The sequence below is a fragment of the Myiozetetes cayanensis genome, unplaced genomic scaffold (genome assembly GCF_022539395.1).
Source record: "Myiozetetes cayanensis isolate MyiCay16 unplaced genomic scaffold, myiCay2020 scf6-25, whole genome shotgun sequence".
NCBI classification, from domain to species: Eukaryota; Metazoa; Chordata; class Aves; order Passeriformes; family Tyrannidae; genus Myiozetetes; species Myiozetetes cayanensis.
Genome location: NW_026087853.1, coordinates 57569820 through 57594066, shown reverse-complemented (window position 1 = coordinate 57594066; position 24247 = coordinate 57569820). Strand labels below are relative to the sequence as shown.

General features: G+C 40.9%; 1 protein-coding gene across 4 annotated transcripts in view; it reads left to right on the top strand.

Moving 5' to 3' along the window:
• NAV2 (neuron navigator 2) overlaps nucleotides 1-24247 on the top strand; it is a 362557-nt gene that overhangs the window by 270338 nt on the left and 67972 nt on the right. For all 4 annotated transcript variants that reach the window (XM_050335112.1, XM_050335111.1, XM_050335110.1 and 1 more), the window contains one exon: nucleotides 9595-9717. In XM_050335112.1, the coding sequence (XP_050191069.1) occupies nucleotides 9595-9717 (123 nt within the window). The remainder of the gene's footprint in view (nucleotides 1-9594; nucleotides 9718-24247) is intronic.

Sequence of the window (24247 nt, the reverse complement as noted above, 5' to 3'; positions counted from 1 at the left end):
TTGTGCCCACGAGATGGAGAGAGTGAGGCGCTTTTTGTACTTCACTGAACTCTTTTGCTGTCTGAACTGTAAGGGGACAGTTCACTGGAAGGAAATGAGTTGGCGTCTCTGTGTTAGGTAGAATAGGTGTACACACTAAATAAAGTTTAAAGAAGTTAGTGGGCAGAACTATGAAAGGATAGACTATTATTAACAAGGTTTTACATGGACATTTTATCTCTGCCTTGAATGGAAAAAGCATTTGTTCTTTTGCTCTGAAGTCAGTATTCAATTCAGGATGTCTGTTCTCAGTTCCCACTGTAATGTATAGAGTCATTTTCTCTTAGCTCAGCTGCATCAACCTTTTCCCCTGTCTGGCCATCTTACATCCTTTGCTTCTTTGTAATTTTGTTATTTGTGACATTTCTTGTGGCATTGTCTTCTTTGGAAGATTTAGTGTCTCTTAGTGGAATAGAAAGCTGGAATCCAGCTGCTGCTGCTGTGCCACTAATTTAACCAGTTCAGTTGCACCATCTGGAAATCTCCATTCATTCTGCCCATTGTGAGTACTTGGATATTTTCACACTTTTCAAAAACTCAGACACTTTATTTTTAATTCTTTGTTAGGAAAGCGTATAGTGAAGAAACTGATGCAAAAACCAGCATGAAATTCTGTTTCAGATAAAGCACCAGTAGCTGTAGCTGCATTAATAATGCATCATATCCCTAAAGCACCTTGTGTTTTCCTCAAATAAATCAACTTACACCTGAGTTTTCTAATGTTTATTGTAGTAAGTTACTGCTTTTTCTCCAGACTATGAATTTTATTCAAACTTGTGGCTGCAATTTTTTGTCTGGAAGTGAGGAAAATAAATTCTGAGTAGCGCCATGGCTTCTATAAAACACCTTCAGCAGGAGTTGAGAAGTATCTCTGGCAGTTCAGGCTTCTGCTGCTCATATCCCAGAGGAGCTCCAGTCCTTGCAGATCTTTACTTAGTGTATAAAGTTCAGATTCCAGGCTGAGGAAAAGGGAGGAAAAAGAAAGTTGTTGAATTTATGAATGGTACTGCCAGAGAAATTTGTGCCCTCACTAATCTCTGTGTATCATTTCCTTCTCTTTCTGTGTCAGTCTGGGTCATCCAGCAAGGTAAAGGATGGCAAAAGGATTCAGATCCATAGTCTGAAAGTAAAAGTGGGATCTTTAGATTCTGAGTCTAAGGGACTTATAAAATTGTAATAAAATTATTTTACCAGTTGGTACTTCTGTCACCAGTGAGTTATATACCAAGAATAATGCCAACAATGATGAATCTTGCAGGAAAGAGTCATATCCCCACCTCACTCCTAGCCCTGAGTGTTAGGACATCTTTAACTGACTCTTTTTTCCCCTCTGGTTTTTAGAGGGAGATAACTTTACACTTTTTACTCATGTAACTAGCCACAGATTGATTAATGAGATCTCAATTTAAAGTTCTTAGGACAAGCAGTCCACATTTTTTTACCTTTAGCTACTAAAACCTGTTTTGCTAAAATATATGAGTTGGTTTATCAGTTTATACAGCACTGTTGGAGTCACTGACTACGTCCCAAGGGCAGAATTGGTACTATAGGTCAATTGTTGGAAAGATCCAGCTCCACTTCCAGGTTGTGGGCAGGATTTGGAGGTGGGCAATTTGGGAGTCCTCTCCTTGCTGCACTGGTGGGCACTTGGAGGGAGCATTGCTGGAAGTCTGTGGAGAGTAATTGTGTGTGTGGATTCCCAGGGAAGGGAGTATTGTGATAACAGCATTGGTTATAATCCCAACATTAATGGGGAGAGAGAAAAAAAAGGAGTGAAAAAAATGAGTGTCAGTGAGACACCTAATGACACTGGGCTGCCATCTCCAGTGTGAACAAATGTTTGGTAGCCTGTTCCATAAGTTATCTTCCCCAATGTCAGTTAAATCCAAATAGTAAAAAAAATAGGGTAGCATTGTGTTTTTGTGGGACAGGGATAATAAACTGCTTAGAAATCAGAGAGGTTGACTGTAAAGAAAGCATCCGTGTGACTTGCTGCAGAACAAATCACCAAGATCAGTGTTAGGGCAAACAGGCTCAGTATTTCCAGAAGCTGAGTTACAGTATGTGGAGAGCAGCACAAGAGGGTATTTAGAGCATGAATAGCTCTTTATTAGCTGGTATGTGTTTCACTTTGTCATTTTTCAGAATTGCTACAATCCTGCAGTCTGAAAACCTTGGATCTGTGTTTTCATTGGCAAACTGATAGGGAAGGAAGCCAAAATATTTGTTACAGCCAAAATAAATCCAATAGCCAAGGAAAACTATTTTAGCCCTGTGATCCTGACGCTTTCTCTGAAATGTACTGGGTCATGGGAAGTTTCGTTTGGCCTCCTCGAGTGAATCGGCTCAAGCAGAGCTCTGGCAGGCACCAGGATTGCTTTCTTAGGGTTGGGAGGAGTATCTTTGCCAAATGGACAGAAAACAGCTCTTAAACTGAGGAAGTCTCCAGGGGGTGGATCAAAGGTAAGAAGTTGCCTTATGGCGGGAGCTAAAACATAACCCGATGCTGAAGCAAGAGGACCAAGACCTGTGTGAGCTGGGGAGTGAGCCCCCAGCCCCCTCCCTTTGGTGGCTGGCAGAGCTCCAGGCTCAGAGCCTCATCAGAAAGTGGCACCTCAGAGCCCAGGTGGGGATGTTAATTCTCATGGGTTTTTTGGGTTTGTTCGGAAGGTTTTGTCCAGTTCAGTCTCCCTTTAGCTACTAACATACTCATTCCTACCTTTGTCTTCCCCCCACCCCACTTCTCTCTACTGAGATGTAGAGCTGATTTTGTTTTTATCTATCTTCAGAATGCAGCAACAGAGCTGTCAGTTAAAAAAAAAAAAAAAAAGCCTTTTAGAATTATTTGCTTTCAATTTAATTAATGCTCTGTCCCTGTTTTCATTACCTTAGTGTGCAGCTTTCTCTGCAGAAAATGCTGGTCACGTTTTCTCAGGAAATGGCTTTGATTCTGCAAACACACCTTTGTCAAAATCATTTTTTTGCAGAAGAATGGCTGTTCCAACTATATTCCAACAAAATGCAGGTTTGATGATTTGACAGCTCAGTCGCTTGAGAGCCTGAACTTCGAGGCAGGGCAGTGAGCAGCCTGGGCTGTGGGTCCATGCCAGGCTGGGCTTTGAGGCATGCCCAGCTCACTTTTTGGAGTGTATCTCATTAAGAAATGTTGCCTAGTGGCTCTCAAACCTCACTTGGCCAGCCTGGCAGTGAACTGCTCCCTCAGCTTTTAGATAAGGACAGAAGGGCACAGCCTGCTTACGGTGTTCAGGGCCACTGTGTTAAAATTCTCCTTGCAGTGACCTCTCCTGGGTGCAGTGGCTGTCACTGGGGGGGGGGACATTTTGCTGTTTTATTAACCTCCCCAATTATTTGATGATTTGGGGCTGATACATTCCCATTACAGCTCTCAATTTCCACAACCTCTTAATGTGTTTGTGTGCAAAATGCTCATGGGATTAAGATTCCTTCTTGTTTATTCAAACCTTTATGCTCCCTGGGGGTTTTTCTGTACAAGCACTGCAAGCAGTTGAATTTGGAACATGGATAAAGGATGCTAAAAGGGAGAACAGACCACTCTGGACTGGGGAACCGGGCTTTGACCCTTCTGCTCGAGTCTATCAAACCCTCACAGAAGCACTTCATGGATCAAAACCATCATTGAATTAGAGTTCTGAAGTAAACTTAAGTTTAGGAGTTATATCTGTTAGGAGGCAAAGACAAGCTTGAAACTGAGGGCTGATTTTGTTGGATGTTGAAAGTAATTGCCATTTATAGGATTCTTAGTTTGTGCTGTTTATCAGTCAGGCAGTGATGCATCTTTTTCAGATGTCAGGGTCATATGTGGCGTAACAGACCTTCCCTTGGGCTAAGGGTTCAGAGAAAGAGAAGGAGGACTATGCATTTTGCTGTAATGAGTGGTAACAGTAGGTAAGATAAACCCTTCCCTTCTAAGCTGCCTGCAACAGGAATGGTTGCAGCTCCAGGTAACACGTGGCTGGCTGGAAATCAGGAAGGGCTGAGCTAATCCTGGGCTGAGTGAGAACGTGCGTGCCCTGTGCATTGATTCAGTGTCTTTTCTGACCTATTTCTTGCTGTGGTTATCACTGTATTTTTTCTGTACATTTTGAGTTACAGTGGATTAGTCCTTTACTGGGCATTGCTCCTTAAATGGTATGATTTTAGTGATAAGTTTTCATCTTAATAGAGCAGATGGGTAAAACTGCATTCCTTATATGGCTCTAACAATTCAACATGACTAAGACCCGTTAGGAAGTTTGTTTTATTTTTCTTCTGTCTTTGAGCAGAGTGTTTATTTGAACTGCCTTTTGTCTTGTTAGGCCTGACTTCTTTTACATTTTGATCTTTTCAACATTGCAGAATAGTATCTATATATGGTAAATGGATAATTAACACAAATAGTGAAGGGGTCAGGCAAGCAAAATTGAAGTTTGACTTTTATGATAAGGTGTAAGGAAACTTTGACTTCAGACTTTGTAGTAAACCAGGTTGAAAGTGAGTTTGGATTTAAAGTCATAGACATCTGGGTGCTGTAAGAATGACAAGAAAAAATTATGGCACTGTTATTCCAAGAAGTGTACTTTTACTTCCTTACTGGAGACATGAATAACAATTGCCAAAAAGCCATTTAATTGCAGTTATCCCACTCTGGGCTCCTTTCTGTAATAAACACCTCAGCAGTGTTTGGACTGCTGCATCACTGACAACAGATTGCTTGTAATTTGAGTGAAAGGAACAGTTTCTAAAGGACAAAATATGGTCCCAGTCTGGGGCTAGCCAGTAGAGGGGGATGCAATCACGCTGTGTCAGTATGGATCATCTGCAGGAAAAGAGTGGGAATCCAGAGTCGCTGTGGACTTGCAGTTCCTCTGCTGCTGGCACTGCTGAGAACCTCTGGAGAAGCAGCACTCTCTTCATACTCCCCTTTGGTCACAGGCCATTCCTCTCCTGAACAAAATGAAAGAGGGTAATGAAACTCATTCCACTGCTTATTTCTGTGATTTTCATTGAAATAGATTCTGAGGAAGGATTTCGGCATTTAAATCAAAATTGGCACGTGCAAAGGCCCATTGAACAATTCTTGTGAGCCTTCCCCTGGCTTCAGGCTATCAGCCAGTGGGGAGGATGTTCTAACGGAGAGTGGCCAGGCAAGAATAGGGACTGGAAAGACTTTTGGGAGATATAAAGGCTAGCATTTCTTTCCATGTCATATTTAGGGCACATTCCTTGCTGCAGTAACAGGATCGCTCTGATCCCGTTTCTCATATTTCAGACAGAGCGGTGGAGAATTTTCTGCTGCTGGATTTTAGCGACTGGCAAGGTTAGAGTTGTTCTTTGATACTCAAAGCCTGTTGAGCCTCTTGATCTCGTTTAACTGACTGTAACGACGAGACACATGAAGCCTAATGAAAAAGGAAACATTAAAAAGGAAAATATTAAGGACAACAGTGTTACTGTCTGTAGGAGAACACTGCTGCACGCCACAGCGGATGTTGATACGTGGCATAATCCAAGGGCTGTAATTCCTACAAGCTTTTTGTTTATTAAAGCTTCCAGGACTTGGGGTTGCTGAGCAGCTATTTCCAAACCAACCTGGAAACCAAAGCACCAAGAGGTGCTGCTCCTTCTCTTCCTAATACCTAAGAGAAGAATGCCTGTCCCTTGGCTATCTGATTTCAAACTTGGAAAATTCATATTCAGACACGAAGGAGTGAAATGAATATATATGAAGTGGTAGAGTTGTCAGACCGTAAAAGTAAGTGTGCTGCTGGCTGGCTGTATCCATGGGTAAGTAGGGAGTGCAGGCAGAAGTCAAGTGATTCAGACCAGTGGATTTTACTGATCCCTGGCATAACCTGTTCCTGCTTCCTCAGTGTGCCTTTCAGGAAAGGGAAATAAATCAATTCAGCATCAGAAATACCCTAAAAATATTGCACTTGGAAGGGCTTGTTATGGCATTCAGAATTTCAGAGGCACAGAAAGAGTGTGTTTGGCTAAAGAAAAGAGGAGTTTAAAGGTCCAGGTTGTCCAAAGCAAATTACTTTATGCCTGTAATGCAGGGCAGGGAGCCACTTTCTTATGGGAAAAAAAATTGTCACCTAGAAAGTGGGCTGTAAGTCTCAGTTGTATGTTAGAAGTGCATAATACTTCTCTTGTTTAACCTGAGTCTTTTCATATTGACAGGAGTTTGGTTATTTTCTTTTCCTTGCTGATGAAGAGTGAAACTATAGCGATGAGTATTTAAACACTGATTCCTAGAAAGATTAGAAACTCATTTTAACCAGTGTCATCACTGTGTCACCGTCCATTCATTAAATATTATTATATTCAACTTCATTAAAGGCAGTCATTCCCCACTGGCCTTTGGTACCATTCTTAAAGCATGTGTGAGATTGAATTTTTTGTGGAGTTTACCCGTCTGTATAAAAGTCAGAGTCTGGATATGACACTCTTCCCCAGATCATATGTTTAAACTTTTTCATATTTTGGGACAAATAAAAAAATACTTCCAAGCCTTGGAGTTTTTTTGCACTGAGTGTGCTGGCAGAGTTTTTAGGAGTCATGAAGTTAGCAAGGCATCTAGTGCAAGTTTACTGTGTTTTTTAAGAAGAAAAGTCAAATAAATTACACCTAATTGATAACTGGCCTAATACAATTGTTTGAACTGCAGTGGGTCATTGTAGAAGATATTCTTGTGTTCTGTATTGTGTAGGTGTGATGGGACAATAAATTCAGGTAACGTTGAGTACTGTTACAATTATATCCAGGATAATATTTCCTAGTTTTATCCCTCCCCAAGTAAAACATTGTAAGGTTGTCTGTAGAAAAATATGCCTTCCTTATATTCTCATTTCTCATAAAGCAAAATATCTACAGCAGTAGTAATGTATTCATAAAGGCAAGGCAGTTTCTTAGAGCCAAGACAGTTTTAAGTTTGAAGGGATGGAGAGGAAGAAAAAGAAAGCAATGATTGGAGTTTTGTGGCACTGGTAACTTTTAATCTCCTCTGTACTAACAAATGGATAGTAGAGAACTTTTTTTTTTTTTAAATTTCTTTTAAAGTATATTCATTGTAAATGTGCTTTTCTCCACAAACTTTAGAAGTAGTACCTTTCCTTCTTCCTTCACCTCACTGTTGCATGCAGGACCAAGGCATCATTGGTTTTGGCTTCTTTTCAGAATTAAACATTCGTGGGTAGAGGATATTGCGTGAAATAAAAATAAGATATAAAGCTTTCCAACTGTGATTACACAAGCCTGTTTCCAAATACAAAGATCTAGCTTGTGTTGTTCTGGCATGTAAGAAACTTGTCCTAGTGGTGTGGGGGCTAAAAGTCATCGTTTATGTCTGTGCTTTTTCACATGGTCTTGGTTAGAAAAACTGTCATGGTCTGGGCTGCCAAAGGCATCCAGCTTCCACTGACTTAATGTAATATTCATCAGTGATTGAAAACAATAAAAACCTGACTCTTTAGTTTTCAGTTTGGTGCAACTGCAGAATTATTCTAATCTTTGAGCTCGCTGAGCTTCTGTGTAAGAACATGAAAATATGCTGATGCTGGTGAAAACCCATTGATTTCGGCATGGCTAACTCTTGAAAGTAACATATTTATTTTTCCACATATTCCAAGTAATAACTAGGGAAAACCGTGTGTTTCGGCTGTAGTAGATCTTTTTTATTAAAGGGCTAGTCATATGCCAGAAATCTGTCAGCAAAGCTAAAAGGCTGCATTTTCCAATACATGTGCAATGGGTATTTCACACAGAAACGTGTTTCATGTGCAGGCAAGCAGCTACACTAAACCAATTAGTGTATGTACATTAGATGCTTTTGCAAAATACTGTTTGCATGTTTGTATAACAATGTGGTCCTAAGCTCTGCTTCTCTCCTATTTCCCTTTATTTTAGTAGCTTAGGGAAAAAGAAAAATATTCTTCCACGATAAAATATTTATAAACTGTCAAACAGAAGTTAGAATGCCAGACCCAAGGCGAATTCCACATGTTTACAGGGCAACTGCTCCCCATGCTTTTCACAGTCTTTGTTTACGAGTTTGGAGAGTCAGTCCCCACAGATTTGCTGAATGGAGAATACTCTTGTGTCTGCTCTGACTGGCTGAGCAACAACCTCTTTGTTAAACTCCACTGAGACTCCTGGGATGGCTCTGTGCAGATTTATACATGTAAGTGAAATGCTACCCAGCAGATTGGGCAAGGCTTCCCGACTCTTCACCATCCCACTTTTATAAATGTAGCAAACAAATTTGGCTTGGGTGAAGTACAACTGTTGCAGTGAGACCTGACCAGCAGAGGCATTGCTGGCTGCAGCTCAGAGCATCTCTCCTTCCTTGCTGTGGATAAGGGTGTCTCCCTGTTAGGGAGAAAGCTCTGTGCTTTTTTAAGCAAGAGGGAAGGTGTCCTGAGTGTCTGGGTATTATTCTGTGGGCTGCTGTGAATTTGCTGAGTGGCTGGAGGATTGAGAAGATACAACCCTGTCAGCTCTGAACTCGCTGAGGTGTGTTAGGTGTCCAGCAGTATGCTGGAAACAGCGACCATAATGCTGGGCTTGTTGGAGTTATTTCAGCCTCAGGTGTGTCAAAATCCTTATGGTCTGTTCACTCAGCTGTCAGTGCTGCTCATGGAGATCTGTGTGGGCTGAACTGGTGGTGGTACCACAGAGCCCACTCCATGCCAGTGTTTTTAGAGGTGAAATGGCACTTGCCTTTCCAGTTTAAAGCTCTTGCATATATCTGTAGTGAGAATACTTAAAGAAATGAAGCCTAAACCAAGAGAAAAATCCTCCTGTTTTATCTTGACACCTGGGACTTGTTGACTTGCTACTCTCGTAAAATGCCACAAAATATTTTAAGACATCATTGAAACATTGGTGTAGGGCAGCTCGTTGAGAAGTTATTCAAGAAGGCAAGACTGGAGTAACATCTTAATTTCTGTGTTAATATGTTAAAATATATTATTCACTAACTACATCACAAGACTTGAAAAAAACTTTTCAGTCATGCTGCAACTTTGATTTCTGTAAGTCGTGGGATACTTAATGTTCATGGGTCACTGACAAAATCCAGGGGTGAATTCAATGTGATTTTTGTAGTTGGTTTGTGAAGATTTGAGATTTCGATTGTGTTGTTTTAGCCCGTGCAGAAAAATCCAGGGTAGTATAAACCATGTCTTTTTTTGAGCAGGAAGGGATCATTAATGGTAGCATTCACAGTATTAAATTACTTCCATGTAGGCATCCTTAATGAAAGTGAAGTGTATTCTTCCTTTATCGCATTTATGTTGAAATTCAACTCTTGGTGATGAGAGAGAGTGTAATGGAGAGCGATGAGAGGCAAAAGTCATCTCTGATCTAATCAAGAATAAAGTTTTCCTTGCTTCTGATTCCAAGTGCTATCCTTGGTTTTAAAAGCGGGGGAAAGCGCAACGCGCGGTTAAAGACACGCGGAAAACAGGGGCTGCAACGAAATGTCCCATTTGGATTGTTTTACTGAGCCTGACTTTTTGTTTTGCTGTGCCCAAGGTACATGACTGATGGAGGTCTGGGCCTCTACACCCGGAGGCTGAACCGGCTTCCCGATGGAATGGCTGCGGTGCGGGAGACGCTGCAGCGGAACACGTCCCTGGGGCTCGGGGATGCTGACAGGTAAGGCCTCAAACCATGATGCAATTCCCACTGTGTCCACTGCACCTTGGATCTCCTGAGATTAAATGGCTTTAGGGATTCAGATGCTGAGCCTGGGGATGTTAGTTTCTCCAGAGTGTTTTTTGTGTTAGGTGTTCGCAGAGGTGCCGGGATAAATGCTGATTTTTATGTCTTCTGATTGCCTTGCTGAAATCTCCTCTGGGTTTTTGTGGGCAGGATGTAGCACAAGGAAATGTAGAACTTCTATTTTAATACTGTTTGAAATACAAAAGACCTAATTCTGTCCTGATTTCCACTGATTCTTCCAAGTCCAGTGATTCAGTGTGAACAGCTAAGGCCAAAGATCAAGAATTAGGGGACTGAAAATCCATAATTTATGGGAGCGCAATCAGAAAAGAACCCAGGGAGATGGATATGTTCTGTTAGAGCTCAGATAACTGGGTTAAATGCTGTTGCTTTTAATGTCATCAGCATATAGCTGCTTCTTTCCCTTCCAAACCCTGATGAGTGTTACTGTTGATGCAGTAAGTAACCCATATCCTTTTTCTTCCATGAGGGGCCTCTGAGTATAAAATATGAATTTTGAGGTACGTGTTCAAACCAATACCTGAATTAAATGTTTTTTGTTATCAATAAGTCATTCCTGGGGCATAATGTGCTTGACTGAGCTTGATATGACACTTTCTTCATAGTGATGCCTGTATTCCTAAGGAAATGCAAGTGGTGGAGAATCTGGCCTTGTTTTCTGAGCTGGCTGTACCAAATCTGCTTCGGCATCCTCGTGGTATTAGCAGAGAGCAGGATGGTAAATCTAAACAAAAGAACTAAAACCTCCCAGAGAATCCCAGCTCGGTTTGAATTACAAGTCAGCATATGCTTGCCAGTAGTAAAATATGCCTGGGTTTTTTCAGGAGCTCGTATCTCTTTCTGAAATTTGCAGCTTGAAACCCAACCAGCTTCTGGTGCTGTGGGTGAAGGCATTGCCACCTTGTGATGCAACTGGAGACTAATCTAAAGTATCATCCTCTTCCCCTGCTGTGGCTTCTGAACATTGCCACAGTAACACAGGCATCAGTTTAAAACACAGCATTGGTCTAAGATAAAGTGTATTATTGTTCAACTAACTGTCAGACTTCTGGAGAGCCAGTGCTAACATTCTTCCTCCTTGGTTCCTTCCCCCTTCCAATGTTTTCTGTGCTTTGCAACACTTTTCCTTCACTGAGCTCCTTCCCCGAAGACACAACACATCAGGTACCAATTAGGTGCATTTGACAAGAGAGGTTATTTGTGTGTTTAAATGTACTCCACCCAGAGTGGGACTGTGACCCACTGAAATGCAATCCTTAGTTTGTCAGTTGTTTCAGCTTTGAAAATCATCCTTTCAGTCCATATGGAGGGGACGGACTTCGCACACAATCCACATACTCTGTGTGGCTGGTGATTTATCTGCGGCACTGGATCACAGAATAATTACCCTTGGTGATTTTGCTCTGTGCTGCTTTGATTTAGTCTTTTCTATTTAGAATATAAAGCTACTCACCTTATGCAGGAGGTGAGAGGTTTCTGACAGTAGGGCAGTGATTTAAAAACAGCTCCTCTTTGCTTGCTGGGTGACCATGATGTGCAGTTTAAACAAAAGAAAAAAATTAATTTGAGTTTGAGCGGCAGTTTTTCAGGGTGAAAATGGGCCTAAGAAAAAAAGAGTTGAATAAAAAAATGCAGTAACTGTTTTCTTCATTCTGTGAATGGGAGCAGTGAGCAGGAGTGCTGAGTTGCTTTACTGGTACATGTAGAAAGCATATTAGGATTATATTTAACTTGTTCAAAGCAGATGTTAATTGAATGCATGGGAGAACAAGTGTGAAAGACTGTGAACCTGTGAGTATGAGGTTAATCATTAAAAAGTTATCAGAGGAATTTTTGCAATATGCTTTCTTGTTTAGTTTCTTGTGTTTTTAATTGTAGAATTTTAGTTGTGAGGCTTTTGTTCATTGGCTCTGGTAACATAAAGCACAGACCTTAGAAAGGTACATTTTCCCCTGCAGCAGGGAAATCCAAGCAAGGCACTTGAATTTAATGCTTGATTGCAAGGTTAATGGAACTGTTGCACCACACAGCTGAGCTTATTTTCTGACTTGAAGACAATGTGTATTTGCCTAGAACAAAGGCATTTTAAATAAAAAAGGCATTTAAAAATATTTTTATTTACTTTTTGATTATTTTTTAAAAGGTTGGAAATTAATCTCCTGTTGTTTTGTCACTTCTGTATATATGGACTTGGTTACCATCTGGTTATTTAAGTTGATTTCACATTGGCAGACACAGCTGCTTGATCTGAGACTAAATTCTGTCTTTGCCTCCTTAACCTGCATTTATAAATACGTGCAGAATGGAGAGAAGACATTTGAAACTTGGATTTGAATAAATCTTTCTGTAATCCTTTACTTGTGTAACCTGTTATTTAGGGAAGGTAGTTCAGACCCGTGTCGATTTATCATATCTTTGTGACTAGGACAGGAGGCTGTTTAATGAATGTGAGCTTGTCAAGAGTAACTTCAATGCTGTCATTAGGGAAATGTCTATATGACCTTTTGAAAAATCCTCAGGGATGAAGTGCTTTAATGACTGGGCGTGATTATCTTGTGTTGTTTCCTTATTACAATTTTATTTGAGGTTGCATGAATTACATGGCTTTGCATAAAGGCTTAAAAAGGCCTTCCCAGCTTCTGACTGTAAGGACTTGTCTCATCAAACAGTGGATTATGTTGTCTTGATACTTCCAGCAGCTACATCTCTAAGTAGAACATGGCCCAGGTGCTCAGTGTGCTCTTTGGGTGTGTCTGTGCCATGGTTCACATCTGTGATGACGAAAATACCAATCTTGTCGCACTCTTAGTTTAAAAAAAAGTCCATATTCAGTTGAACTCGTAGAAGGATTTGTGACTGAAGCTGCTTCCTGGCAGTCAGTAGCATTTTAGAGGTATTTCCTGCCTTTGGAAAGCTCTTTGTCTAATCTCAGAGGAGACTGTGGAACCAAGACAGGGGATGGACAGGAAAGATGAATTGGAAGGGAAGCAGAAGCTGAGCAGAAAGCCAGAGGACATTCCATGCACAGCACACAGGCATCAACATTAATAAGAATGTCATCGAGTGCAGATTTTTAGTAATTTCTGCAAATGGTAAAAATTATAGCTTTCAAAACCAGCTGAAGAGTAGTATTCTGCTGTTATTTTGCATTTCATAAAAACAGATTAAAGATATTTATATGCCTTTTGGCTCAGGTAGCAGACAATGCTTCACATTTCTTTGTGAAGCAAACCCCTTTGGCTGGAGTACGTTTAAATTCATTAACTGCAGCTTAATTTCCTGAATCCTGCTACAGTGATGAGATGACTAAAAACATGGGTTAGTGCTTGGTGATGGAGGGAGATTGCTGGATTGCCTTCATAACCATGGGAACTTGGATCACACTTCAGAAGGGCTGGAAAGCAAGTTGAAGCAAATCCTCAGGTTGGGGGCAATATTGACCTGTTCTGAAAAGTGGGGAGAGAAGATGTCACTGCTTTTGGGAGGAGGCAGATTCCACTGAAAGCAGAATTACAGCCATGGTGTTGATGGGTATTGCTTAAGAAGCTGCATCAGATTTCCTTTTTTTTTTAGATGCTGCTTTATTGTAGACAATGGAAAATGTTATAAGGAAAAGAAAATGGAAATTTTTGTTAAGATGTTCTTGATGTAGTTTTATAGTAAGTTAAGAACAGCTTTAAGTCCTGACTGTGTGTTTTCAATTTTTCTTCTTAATTGAGACAGAGAAGCTAAATTTAAATGAAGGTGTCTGTAATTCCTGGCTTTGCACATGAGGAGTTAAGTCCTCCAATCACAAAAAATATCCATTAGCAACACTACCCCATCACTACCCATCTCATCATTGCTGTAGTTTTACTACTCTAGCATGATACATAAGAAAAGGGGGAAAACCAGAGAAAATGGTTCTGGAACAGATGCATAGAGGCACAAAGACTTTGTCTTAAAATCTTAAAGCATGACTGGCTTATATCTTAAACTTGAGATGGACCCAACTCTTGTAATAATACATAGAAATAGATATTCCTGCCTTGTAAAGGCAATGGAATTCCCATCATCTCCTTCCCCCGCAGCATCTCCTTCTCCTGCAGGGCTCTCTGAGGAGTGTTGATGTAAGTGTTTGTGGAGTTTCACTGTAAATGAACTTGCAGGGAGATTCCTCTGGTATTTTATGTGAAGGAGTTTCTGGAGGGAGGGTGTCCTTTCTGTCAGGAGAAGGAGTAACTTTATCCATGGAAATCATCTACAGACCCTCAGGAGATCTCAGCTGAGGAAGTTGCTGCTGCACTGTTACCACTCTTACCTGGAAGATTTCATGCCATCAGTTCACAGTTCCTTCACTTCCAGAAAGCCCTGGCAGTTGTACTGGTATTCAGTTTTTATGATTAAGATAATTTATAAAGCCAACTTTTTCCCTTTTCTTTTCCTTGCTGGTACAGTGTTACACCCCCTGCTTAAGGATCCTGTATACTAAATAAGCATAATTCCATAGAAAATAATTTAAAAGTCTCTGAATTTTTCTAAGATAATAAAGATCAAAAAGTATTTTTGAGCACTCATTGCTCGCTGTGTCTGTGCTGTGAGTCACTGCAGTTTGTATATATATGCCCATCTAGAGATGCTTAACAGGAAAGTCACAGGACTGGTGAAATTATTCATGCCTAACAGATCATCTGCTCTGATTGACCATCTGTTTGGATTTTAAAACTGAATTAGGAAAAAGTACTGCTGCTCCTAAATATGCAGGTTGTACCTGGGTACCTGTAGATACCCATCTCTGTGTCTTTGAAAGATCCCACATTTTATCTTGAAAACTGACTCTCAGAAACAGGGGAAATTCACATTGCAAAGATTCTTTGAAGTTTATGGCCTTGGGATCTGCTGATTAGAATCACAATACCATATACTTTTATTTTCCAAGGACTCTTTCCACAAGCTGTAATCCAAAGTGGTTTTAGGTTACATGAAGTAAATTGCCAAGTTAAGCAACAAATAGAGTAGTTGAAAGCAGAGGTGTAGTAGCTGTACCTGAGGGCTGAAATTAGCATTACCAGAAGGACAGAAAGGCCACTCCACTTTCAAACAAGGCAGGGTTAGTCAAGGGAGGCAATGTCTTTTGACAGATCTGTTCCAGTGGTCTAAAGACTACAAACTTCTCAGCATGTAAACTTTTCTTCAGGCCTGAAACAGAAGCGTTAATTTTCTTTATTTAAAACTACTTGAGATGCATTTACTCTAAATCTAGCTCTTAGACAAAGCAGAGGAAGATTTAGCAAGGAAAGGCATGATGTGACATTTCTGTGCTGCAGAAAAGAGGGAGATGGATTGTTTATCACCTGAGTAACACGGAGGGGTTAACTGGGGAGAGGGAGCAGATTATTACAGGCTCTGAGGGCTGTCTCTTTATTGAATCTGGGTTTTAATATTCACCACAGTTATTATTTTCATACTCTGGTTTGTTCTTTGATGCTATGAAGATGCTTTATAGAGCTCCCTTGAAGATGGGAAGGAAGAGGTCAGGGATGACCCCCTCGAGTAACTGGGTTCTGCCCAAATTTGTGTGTTTGTGTGGATTTGTTGAGTGGACACAGTAATTTTTTTTTAATTTTTATTTTTTTTTTTTCCCAAAGACATACTTTTTGGGATACATATGATACACTGGATGAATTATTCTGGGATGTACTTCTGTAGGATTTGGTGATAGTGTCAGTTCTGTTTAGAGAGGTGTGATGGAACGGAGACAGGCTTGCAAGTTTTGTTTGTTTCCCAGGCTGCATCTAATTTTACCCATTGCATGATGGTAGCAAAGAGCTTGCTTCCAACAGTCAACTTAGTGAGCTTAGGAGCTGTTTGAAGGCTGGAGAGAGTTTTGAGGAGAGGATGAATTAAGGAAGTAGATCATTTTTTCAGCAGAAATTGTGTTAGTGTAAAATTTTCAATCCAGGCTTCAAATTACCACATCCTACAGCAACAACAGATATATGATTGATATGGGGTAGTTGAAGCAGTTTTGTGCCTATTAGTTAACTGGTTTTTTGTAGAAATGAAATTTGTTTTCCTGGGGGTGAATTCCTTTTCCATGTATTCATGACCACAAAAATGAAGCAGATTTTACTGCAGTTAGGACGTATCCAAGTCCTAAATCCTATCCAAGTGTGTCCAAGAAGCCAATAATTATCCTATTCTTCTCTTGTTCAGGTATTCTCTAATATCTGGTTTAGAGGCTGACAAGACAGCTGAGAGCAGTTCTTCACCTTTTTCAAGAACTTTCTTCATTTGAGGAGCTGCAGTTCTACCACTCAGTACTAAAAACCAACCTGCAGTTGCAAACTGTTCCCTCTGAAATCAGTAGATTAGGCAATCTTTACGTGCCTGACTATCACTATAATTCTAAACCTCTTCAGAACTGCCTTTTTGCTTAGATGTAAACACTGAAGAGGTAGGCTGGATCTAAGCTTTAGGAGCTGCATTTCCTGTTGAAACTTTTCCCCTGGTGTCATGGCCCTTGCTTTTGTTGCTCTGATTCTGATTCCGCATTCCTCTATATACGTTAGGGGGTATTTACATCTCTCCTCTAGCATCTAATTAAAATGTTTAAGTCAGGAGCACTACAAAGCTAATGGAAGGTGGGAGGTGCCCTGAAGGGAACAATTCATCATGGCTAAGCCAGGAGTTTCTTTTTGCCCTTGGATTCCACAGACTGTCACTTCCTCTGGAAGGCTGCACCTCGTGGACAGGTGAAGGGACCTTACCTTTCCCAGAATTCTGGATACTGATTCTATGGAAAATGGACAAACTTCCTAGTGTAAGCAGATGAATAATTTGCTTTTAGGGATGGCAAAATCATGATCCTACACCACTGGAACTAGATTTTCCTGAAGAGATGCTTCCTTTCATACTCCCCCACTCGGGGTGTATAAGTATAAAGCTGATCTCGCTGCTGATTTGGAGGCTCTTCTGAAACTCTCTATTTCTGCTTCCCGATGCCAGAGATTAGCACTGTCTTTTCTGTTGTATGAAGTGGCTTTTAAAGCACTTTAGGCATGTGGGAAATTAAGCTTGTATTCCAAGGGTAAACAAGATTGTAGATACAAAGACCCTGTTCTGAACTGTATCGGGGTCTTTGTGCTTTGCATGACAAACCGAAGAATGTGAAATGCTTGCTGACATAGTGCAGACTTTGTTGTTTGGTTTTCCATGTCGAATGGCAAGAGAGTCAACATGGTCTCACAACTGACCTACACCAGTAACCTCGGAGTTTGGGATTTGGAGATTGAATAGATAAAACTAATAGCAGACAGCCCAGTCAGGCTCCCAAAGGAGAATCACAGTTTTGGGCTTCGTGGGAGCTCATTGTGGCTGTAAAAGCAAATTTCTTTTTGCTTTTACAAGTGATTTTTTTTCAAGTGTTGTGTTTGTTACTAAATGTCTCATTAGTGGAAAATCTAAAGATTCTTCCTCTGGTCTTTGTTAGTTCATCATAGTTCATTGTCCATAATTGTACCTTTCGATTAGCTGGGTTATTTTTTTTCCTTCTGCTTTACAGCTATGTATTATAATAATACAAGATACGTAATAATTCTGCTCTACAGCTTGTGATTATAATATTCTGTTAGTGTTTGCTTCCATGTCAATACCGATATTAATGTGAACAGCCAGAATCTAAGGTTTCTGTTTAGCAGGTGAATGTTTCCTATAATAGTATTGTTTGGAAAATTACATCAAAATTCTGAGTCCAAATGTAAGATGCATGTGTTTTCCTGCATGTTCTTCTATGCTTTGATGGAGTTGGGTTTTTTTTTTAACTCTGTTGATTAAGGTTATTGAATATTCAGTCATTTATTCTCAGTTTTGTCCCCTCCAGTGAAGAGCTTTCAAAAACTGCAGATGGGCAGAGGGGTCTCCATCAGGGAGACCCCTCCAAGGAATTCAGGATATCTAGATGCTTTGATCCATTGCCTACACAAGGGAATGAGACTCCTAAATTGGACATGTGACTGAAATGTCTAAAGTTGGACGGGACTCTCTCCAATGGAAGGACATTCCATCTCTGCAGAGCAGTTCTGCTGCATTTCACCAGCTGGGGAGTGGAGTGGTAGAGACAAAAGCCCATAAGTATAATTTCGCTGCCCCAGGATTCTTAGAGCTCCTACTTATGTCACCCATTCCTTGGTGTCATGATAACTTCCTTGGTGTCCAACAAGGTATTCCATACTGGGGGTCCATACCCTTCTTATCTGTAAGCCCTATTCTGCTCTTCTCCATTCCTCAGCTTCCTCATGGCCTGGGGATTTTTCAGCAGTATGATAAGGTGACTTTGTGACCTTTTTATGGCAGTTAATAAGATTCACAGTGAGGCTGAGACTCCACAGAACAAGTGGTCACTTCGCTCCTGATCTTCCTGCATTGAGCCCCAACATCCTGAGGCTTAAATACCCTGCTGCTACACAGCTCCATGGGGCTTAAAAACAGCCTGCTATTATATAAACAGGCATTAGGGCTTTCAAATGATGTTCTTATGTTGCCTAAGTATATACAGTTCCATATACATTTGGTTTCGATAAATAACTGCACACTCCACAGTGGAAATGCTTGGAGCTCCATTGTGCTGTTACAGCAGAATTAATGGGAATGTGTGTAATTTGTTTTTATTAGTCCAAGGTTTTTTAATATTCTCACTAAAAGTAAAAGGTCTTAAGTTTATTAAAACTGATTGCTGCAATTCGAGACTAATTAATTTGACGGGAGTGGCCTTGGAAGGTGTGAAGCTTGTGTGCAGAGTTAGCACAGGGAGCCTCAGGAACTACCCCAGTGCTGGAGGCTGTGTTTATGTGTGTCCAGGTATGGATGGTCAATCAGTAGCCAGAGGATAAACGCTAAACATTGGAAGTCTGATTAGTGCCTGAGCAAAGTCCAGGGGCTGAGGTCAGCTCTTTTTAAATATATGGGATTTTTTTTTTTTTTGTCGTTTCTTAACTTACAAAGGCTCAGCTCAGCAGCTACTGTGGAGTTACCATGTGCTCTCCTCAGCCCCAAGTAATATCTTTATCTTTGTAATGTAATTTTAACTTTAAAGTTTATCTTCTCTGATTGTGTTGTTAGTTTAAGTTAATTTTCATATATATATCAACTAATTCGTTCGTTTTGGTTTGGGGGAAATGAGCAAACCACCTTGAGTGTTCAAAAAGGTTTATTTCCCTCTTTCATGTTCAGTGTCAAGACTGATTTATTCTTGTTATGAAACTTGCAGCTAGAAAGACTCTTCCTGACATGACTTAATGCCTTAAACATTTCTTTGAAACTGTTGATGTTACTTGATGCTATCTGATATGTGCATGCATAGCTTTATGTTTCATTTGCATTTTTATGCAAAGATTTAATTTTTGTTTTCAGAGATGACTGAAGCATAATGTTGAATTTGCTAAACTGGAACTGTTTTGAATGCAGAAGGGATGAATGGAATATTATCAGGAAATGGCTAGAAGTGTATTTATAGACACCTGTATATCTCTGTGGAGAAAGGTGAGAGGGAAAAGGAGAAGGAAGAATCACCAATGTGAGCCTGTGGGAAAGAAATATGAGTATCTTGTGCCAAATCAAGTTCACAGAGGTTGTATTCACCCAGAAAAGCCTTATATTCCACTTAGTCTATGCTTTGGGATTGTGTGTGTTCTCCACCTATTCCTAGATAGAGAATTTATCAGTTTCTGCTTTGAGAGCATTTCTGAACCAAAGGACTCACCGGGTGGTGACAAGAAATCTGCATTTACACATTTCTGATGTCCTAAACGTGCGTGCAAAGGAAAGACAGAAATTTCCTGAAATCAGAAGACTGTGATTTCAAACCGAAGTCAGGCAGTGAGTTCTGTGCTCTAATTTATGCTGAAATTCTCTGCTGGTTTTTAACTGTAACCACTAAGCTGTTCCTTGTTAATATAGATTAAAAGCCAAAGTGCCATATGGCAGCACAAAGTTGCTCATCTTTCCTTTTGGTCAAAGTATGCTGGGGGTAGATTCAGAGGTGTCTTCCATGCTGTAGCTTAGAGTTTGGGTCCCTTTCTGCAGTATTTTCTGAACCAATTCTCAATTTTAGTGACATTCTCATCTCTCACACCATGTTTTTTATGGGCTGACTTTACATTAGCTGTAATGAGCTAAACATGTGACTGATAAAATAATCACTCTTTTCTGTGAGTCATACCATATGTTCCCCTCTCTCCACCACCACAATTCCAGGCATTCTTTGCTGTGAGTCATACCTAGTTATTTTACCTTTCCTATATCATCCCCTCTGTGCTACCAGATAGCTTTCCCTTGCAGCCACTCATCCCTCTCCAAAAAATGCACTGGACTGTCAGTGGTGGGCTTTCATCACACCCTACCAGTATCCTCAACAAATTACTGAAACCCACCTTTTTCAGCAAAAAGTGTTTGAATCTCAAAGTCGCTCCCCGCTTTGGATACATTCTCCTCTTATTTATTGGCATCAGACTCTGATTTCGCTTTTAGATTTTAACACCACTGGAATGAGGGAGCTTGCAGTGTATGGTGATGTGATGGAGTTTATTATGGCAGTGTGTATGTTATCAAATCATTTAGGAATAAGGGATTATTTCAGAAAGAAAAAAAATGAGAGCCAAAGGTAACATGACTTGGCTAAGCAAGTCTGGGTGAGATCATAGGAGGAGAACAAAACTCTCCTTGGACATTTTCAGAACTATGTAGTGAACTGCAGCTATAACTTAAGCAGAATGGATTTAAGGCAGACAAGGAAAACAGGGTGATTAGAAGGAAAACCTCTTACTATCTTATAAACCAGTCTCTGGGAAGTCTGTTCTTTGTGTCTATAAAAATCTATCTGAACAAAAGCACATTAGTGGAAATCACACACTAGTGGAAATCACCAAGAAGGGGTTTTCCAGATGAATCTTTGTTTATTTTGTTATTAATCCTGAAGGCAAGGACTTTCCTTGTAGTTTGTTAGGTGGGCCTGTTACAATGCAAAATATGTTTGCATTAATCTAAGTAGTAGTCTGTTTTTTTTAATTTTTGAAGGTGCAGGATACATCCACTGACTTTTGTCCTTTCATCCTGTCGACACATCCCTTCATTGGAGTCTTTAAACAAATGTTATCCACTGACCACTCCTTAATTCCAGAGGAATTCACTGAAATAGAGCTGTCTTTATCAGTCCTAGTTCAAGTCTCTGATAGCAAAGTGAGACACCATTTCACAGCTCAGCCTTAACTAGTTGGCCACATTCTGCCAGTTTTGAAATAGGAGAGAGAAGCGAGGGTTTAAAAATTGCTTTTGTTTCATTATTGCACGTGGACAAGCCAGAAAATAAGGGTTTGATTTTTGTTCTTGTTTTTCCCCTTACAAAATAGTGATGCAGTGTGATTAAGGTTCTAATGCACAAGGTTTAGCTGAGGTCCTGACTGGAGCAGTGATGTCTGTTTTGGCCTCCTCTGCTTGGGTTATTTCTTTAAGAATATTTCTCTCTGTCTCCCCTGCCAAATTATTTGCTGGAAATGGTATCAGCATAAGATACTGAAAGGTATTGATTGGACTCTTGACTATTGTGGAGCTATTGGGACAGGAAGTGGGATGGAAAAAATTAAGGTTGAAGTCCTTGAACTCGCACATTCCCCCCCCCCCCCAGCTGATTTAACTATGAAAAGTAACAAGGGGTCCAAGGGAGTCATCTTGATGTTGTGAAGTTACATTTTTTTATAACACAACAGGATATTTAATAAAAAATTTCCAAACATAATAAATTTCTGACTGGATTCCAATTACTGCCTCTAAGCTGCTTTTGTGTCACCACTGTGGTGTAAAGTTGTTGTGTTTTGGTTAGAAGGCAGGCCTGGAAAGTTCTCAGGATCTCAGAGAAAGGATGGGTCACATGGAACAATCTGGGCATTAACAGATTGGGATTAACAGAAAACTGAGGATGTGCATAGTCCATCTGCTGCCCCCCCAATACAGGAAGGTTGTGAACCTGCTGGAGTGAGTGAGGAGACCACAAAGGTGCTCAGAAGATGCTCTCCATGAAGATGGGCTGAGAGAGGTGGGGTTGTTCAGCCTGGAGAAGAGAAAGCTCCAAGGAGACCTTATAGAGCCCCTTCCAGTGCCTGAAGGGGCTACGAGAGAGCTGGAGAGGGACTTTGGACAAGGTTATGGAGTGACAGGACAAGAGAGACCGGCTTCAAAGTGAAAGAGGATGGGTTTAGATTAGATATTTAGGTAGAAATTCTTCCCGGTGAGGGTGGTGAGGCCCTGGCACAGGTTGCCCAGAGAAGCTGTGGCTGCCCCATCCCTGGAAGTGTCCAAGGCCAGTTTGGATGATGCTTAGGGCAACTTGATCTAGTGGAAGGGGGCTGGGACGAGATCATCTTCAGGGTCCCTTCCAGTCCAAACTGTTGTATGATTCTGTGCTGGGACAGGCAGGCCAAGGTTCCCTGAGGAACAGCCAACATCCTTGGAGGGCAGTGACCCACCACTTCCAGCAGGTCCCAACCTTCAGCTCCAGACTTTCTGTCTAAATTTGTTTTCCCTTCTGTTTTCTTTATTCCAGTTAATCTTCACATACAGTCTCAGCTGCCCTTCATGAATTACTGTCTCTGTTCTCCAGGCCCCTCCAGAACCCAAAGAAAAATTTTATATTGCAGGGCAAGGTTTCTCAAGGAAGATCAATATAACTTTGTATTAAAATCATGCCTATTTTCTAATGATACTCAAGAATTGTTGGGCTGTTTTTAACTGAGACCAAAGTCCATCCTTAGGTTGGCATGCAGCTTGGAAAATTTCAGGCCAAACAGCTCAATTTTGGCAAAGTGATAAATGATTGAACTCATTCCCCCTGCTAATTATTTCATTACTGTAACACAGCCATCTCTGAAGCAGTGGGTGTAGCCTCAGAGAGAACAAACACGCGCCCCAACAGGGCTGGGGAAGGAATTACTGGGCAAGGAACAGTTTTGCAAGTTTTTGCTCTTACAGAAATTCTAGGAAAGGTTAAAGAGTCCCGCAGAGACTCTGGAACCTCAGGGCTTCTGCAGGGTTGGGAGTAGAGCGTGGCAGCAGTGCCAGCATCAGTGATCCAGAGCTCCCAGCACGCAGGGCTGATGAACTAATCCAGCAAGAAAGCCTTGCTCACCTGCTGAAAAACAGTAGAATTGTGTTTTTCTGCGAAATTTCATGGCTGGAACAATTGAAAGGTTAAATTCTTCTGAAGTAGGACAGGAGAAGGGGTGGCATGACGTCGGGAAGGTTTATGGCTTTGCACAGTTGAGCCTTTGTTTTCTCACACTTTATTCCCATTTTATTCCTCTAAAAAAAAAAAAAAAGAAAAAAAAAAAGGGAGAACAGAGAAAGAAGCCTAGCTGCTTTAAACTTGTTATCAGCTAAGAGTTAGGGAGATAACGTAGGTGAAGTTGTACCAAGGGAGCGTTTGAGCAGCCTGCGGTTCAGCCGCTGGGGTGGGAGGGGAGCGCGGCACCAGGAGAGGCTCTGCTGCTGAGCTTTGAACTGGATCAGATGCTTGAGGGTAATTAAACACACAAGACTTCCCCCTTTAAACAAAGGCACAGAAGGGAGTCTCCCTGTTTTCTGTGCTGTTAATCATCAGGAGGAGAGAAGAATGTGTAAACGAAGAAAGACAAGATGGTGCTGTTTCAGGGAAGGATGTCAGGCCCCAGCAGGATGCCTGCTCGAGTTGCATCTCAATAAATAATAAGCACTTGTTATGCTAATAGTCACTATTTCCAATAACATGGTTTGCATACAGATCATATGCATGGTAATCACACTGTGCACTGTAGCCAGTAATGCACATCTTAGGTCTTGTCTTTGGCATTTTCATTTGTAAAATGACAGCAGAGTGTTAATGAATATTGCAAAGTTCTCAAGTGCAAATAAATAGCCGATAGAATAAAGAGCCAGATAGCCCTGAGATAACCAGGGACAATTGTGGAAGAAACCCGGGATTAGTGTCACTTCTGGCCCTGACAACATCTGTCCTTGCACCTGATTATAATGAAAATAAAATGAAACAAAAGGCTTGGTAATGCCATGAGGCACGATAATAATTAACCCCTTGTTGGTTTAATTACTACAGTGCAGGCTTGTGAACATTGCTGTGCCTTTATAACAGAACACGGAGTTTAGTAGTGTCAGTCTGACTTTTTGTCACCTGGGAGGGGGACAGGTGAGGCCTGACTCTGTGGAGAGATGGGATAGTGTGGGGGCAGAGTTACTCCCTGAAAAAATGCTTTGCATCTTGTGACCATAGTGTTTCTGACCCTCAGCAAGACTGGATTTTTGGTAGAGCTGGGTCTGAAGGGCAGCTCCACGTAGTCTTCCTTCTCTTCCCTCCTTCTTCTCACATATTTCAGTTGTCTAGCATTTCTCATTTCATTTTGGCTTAGAGGAAGTTCTCACTTGT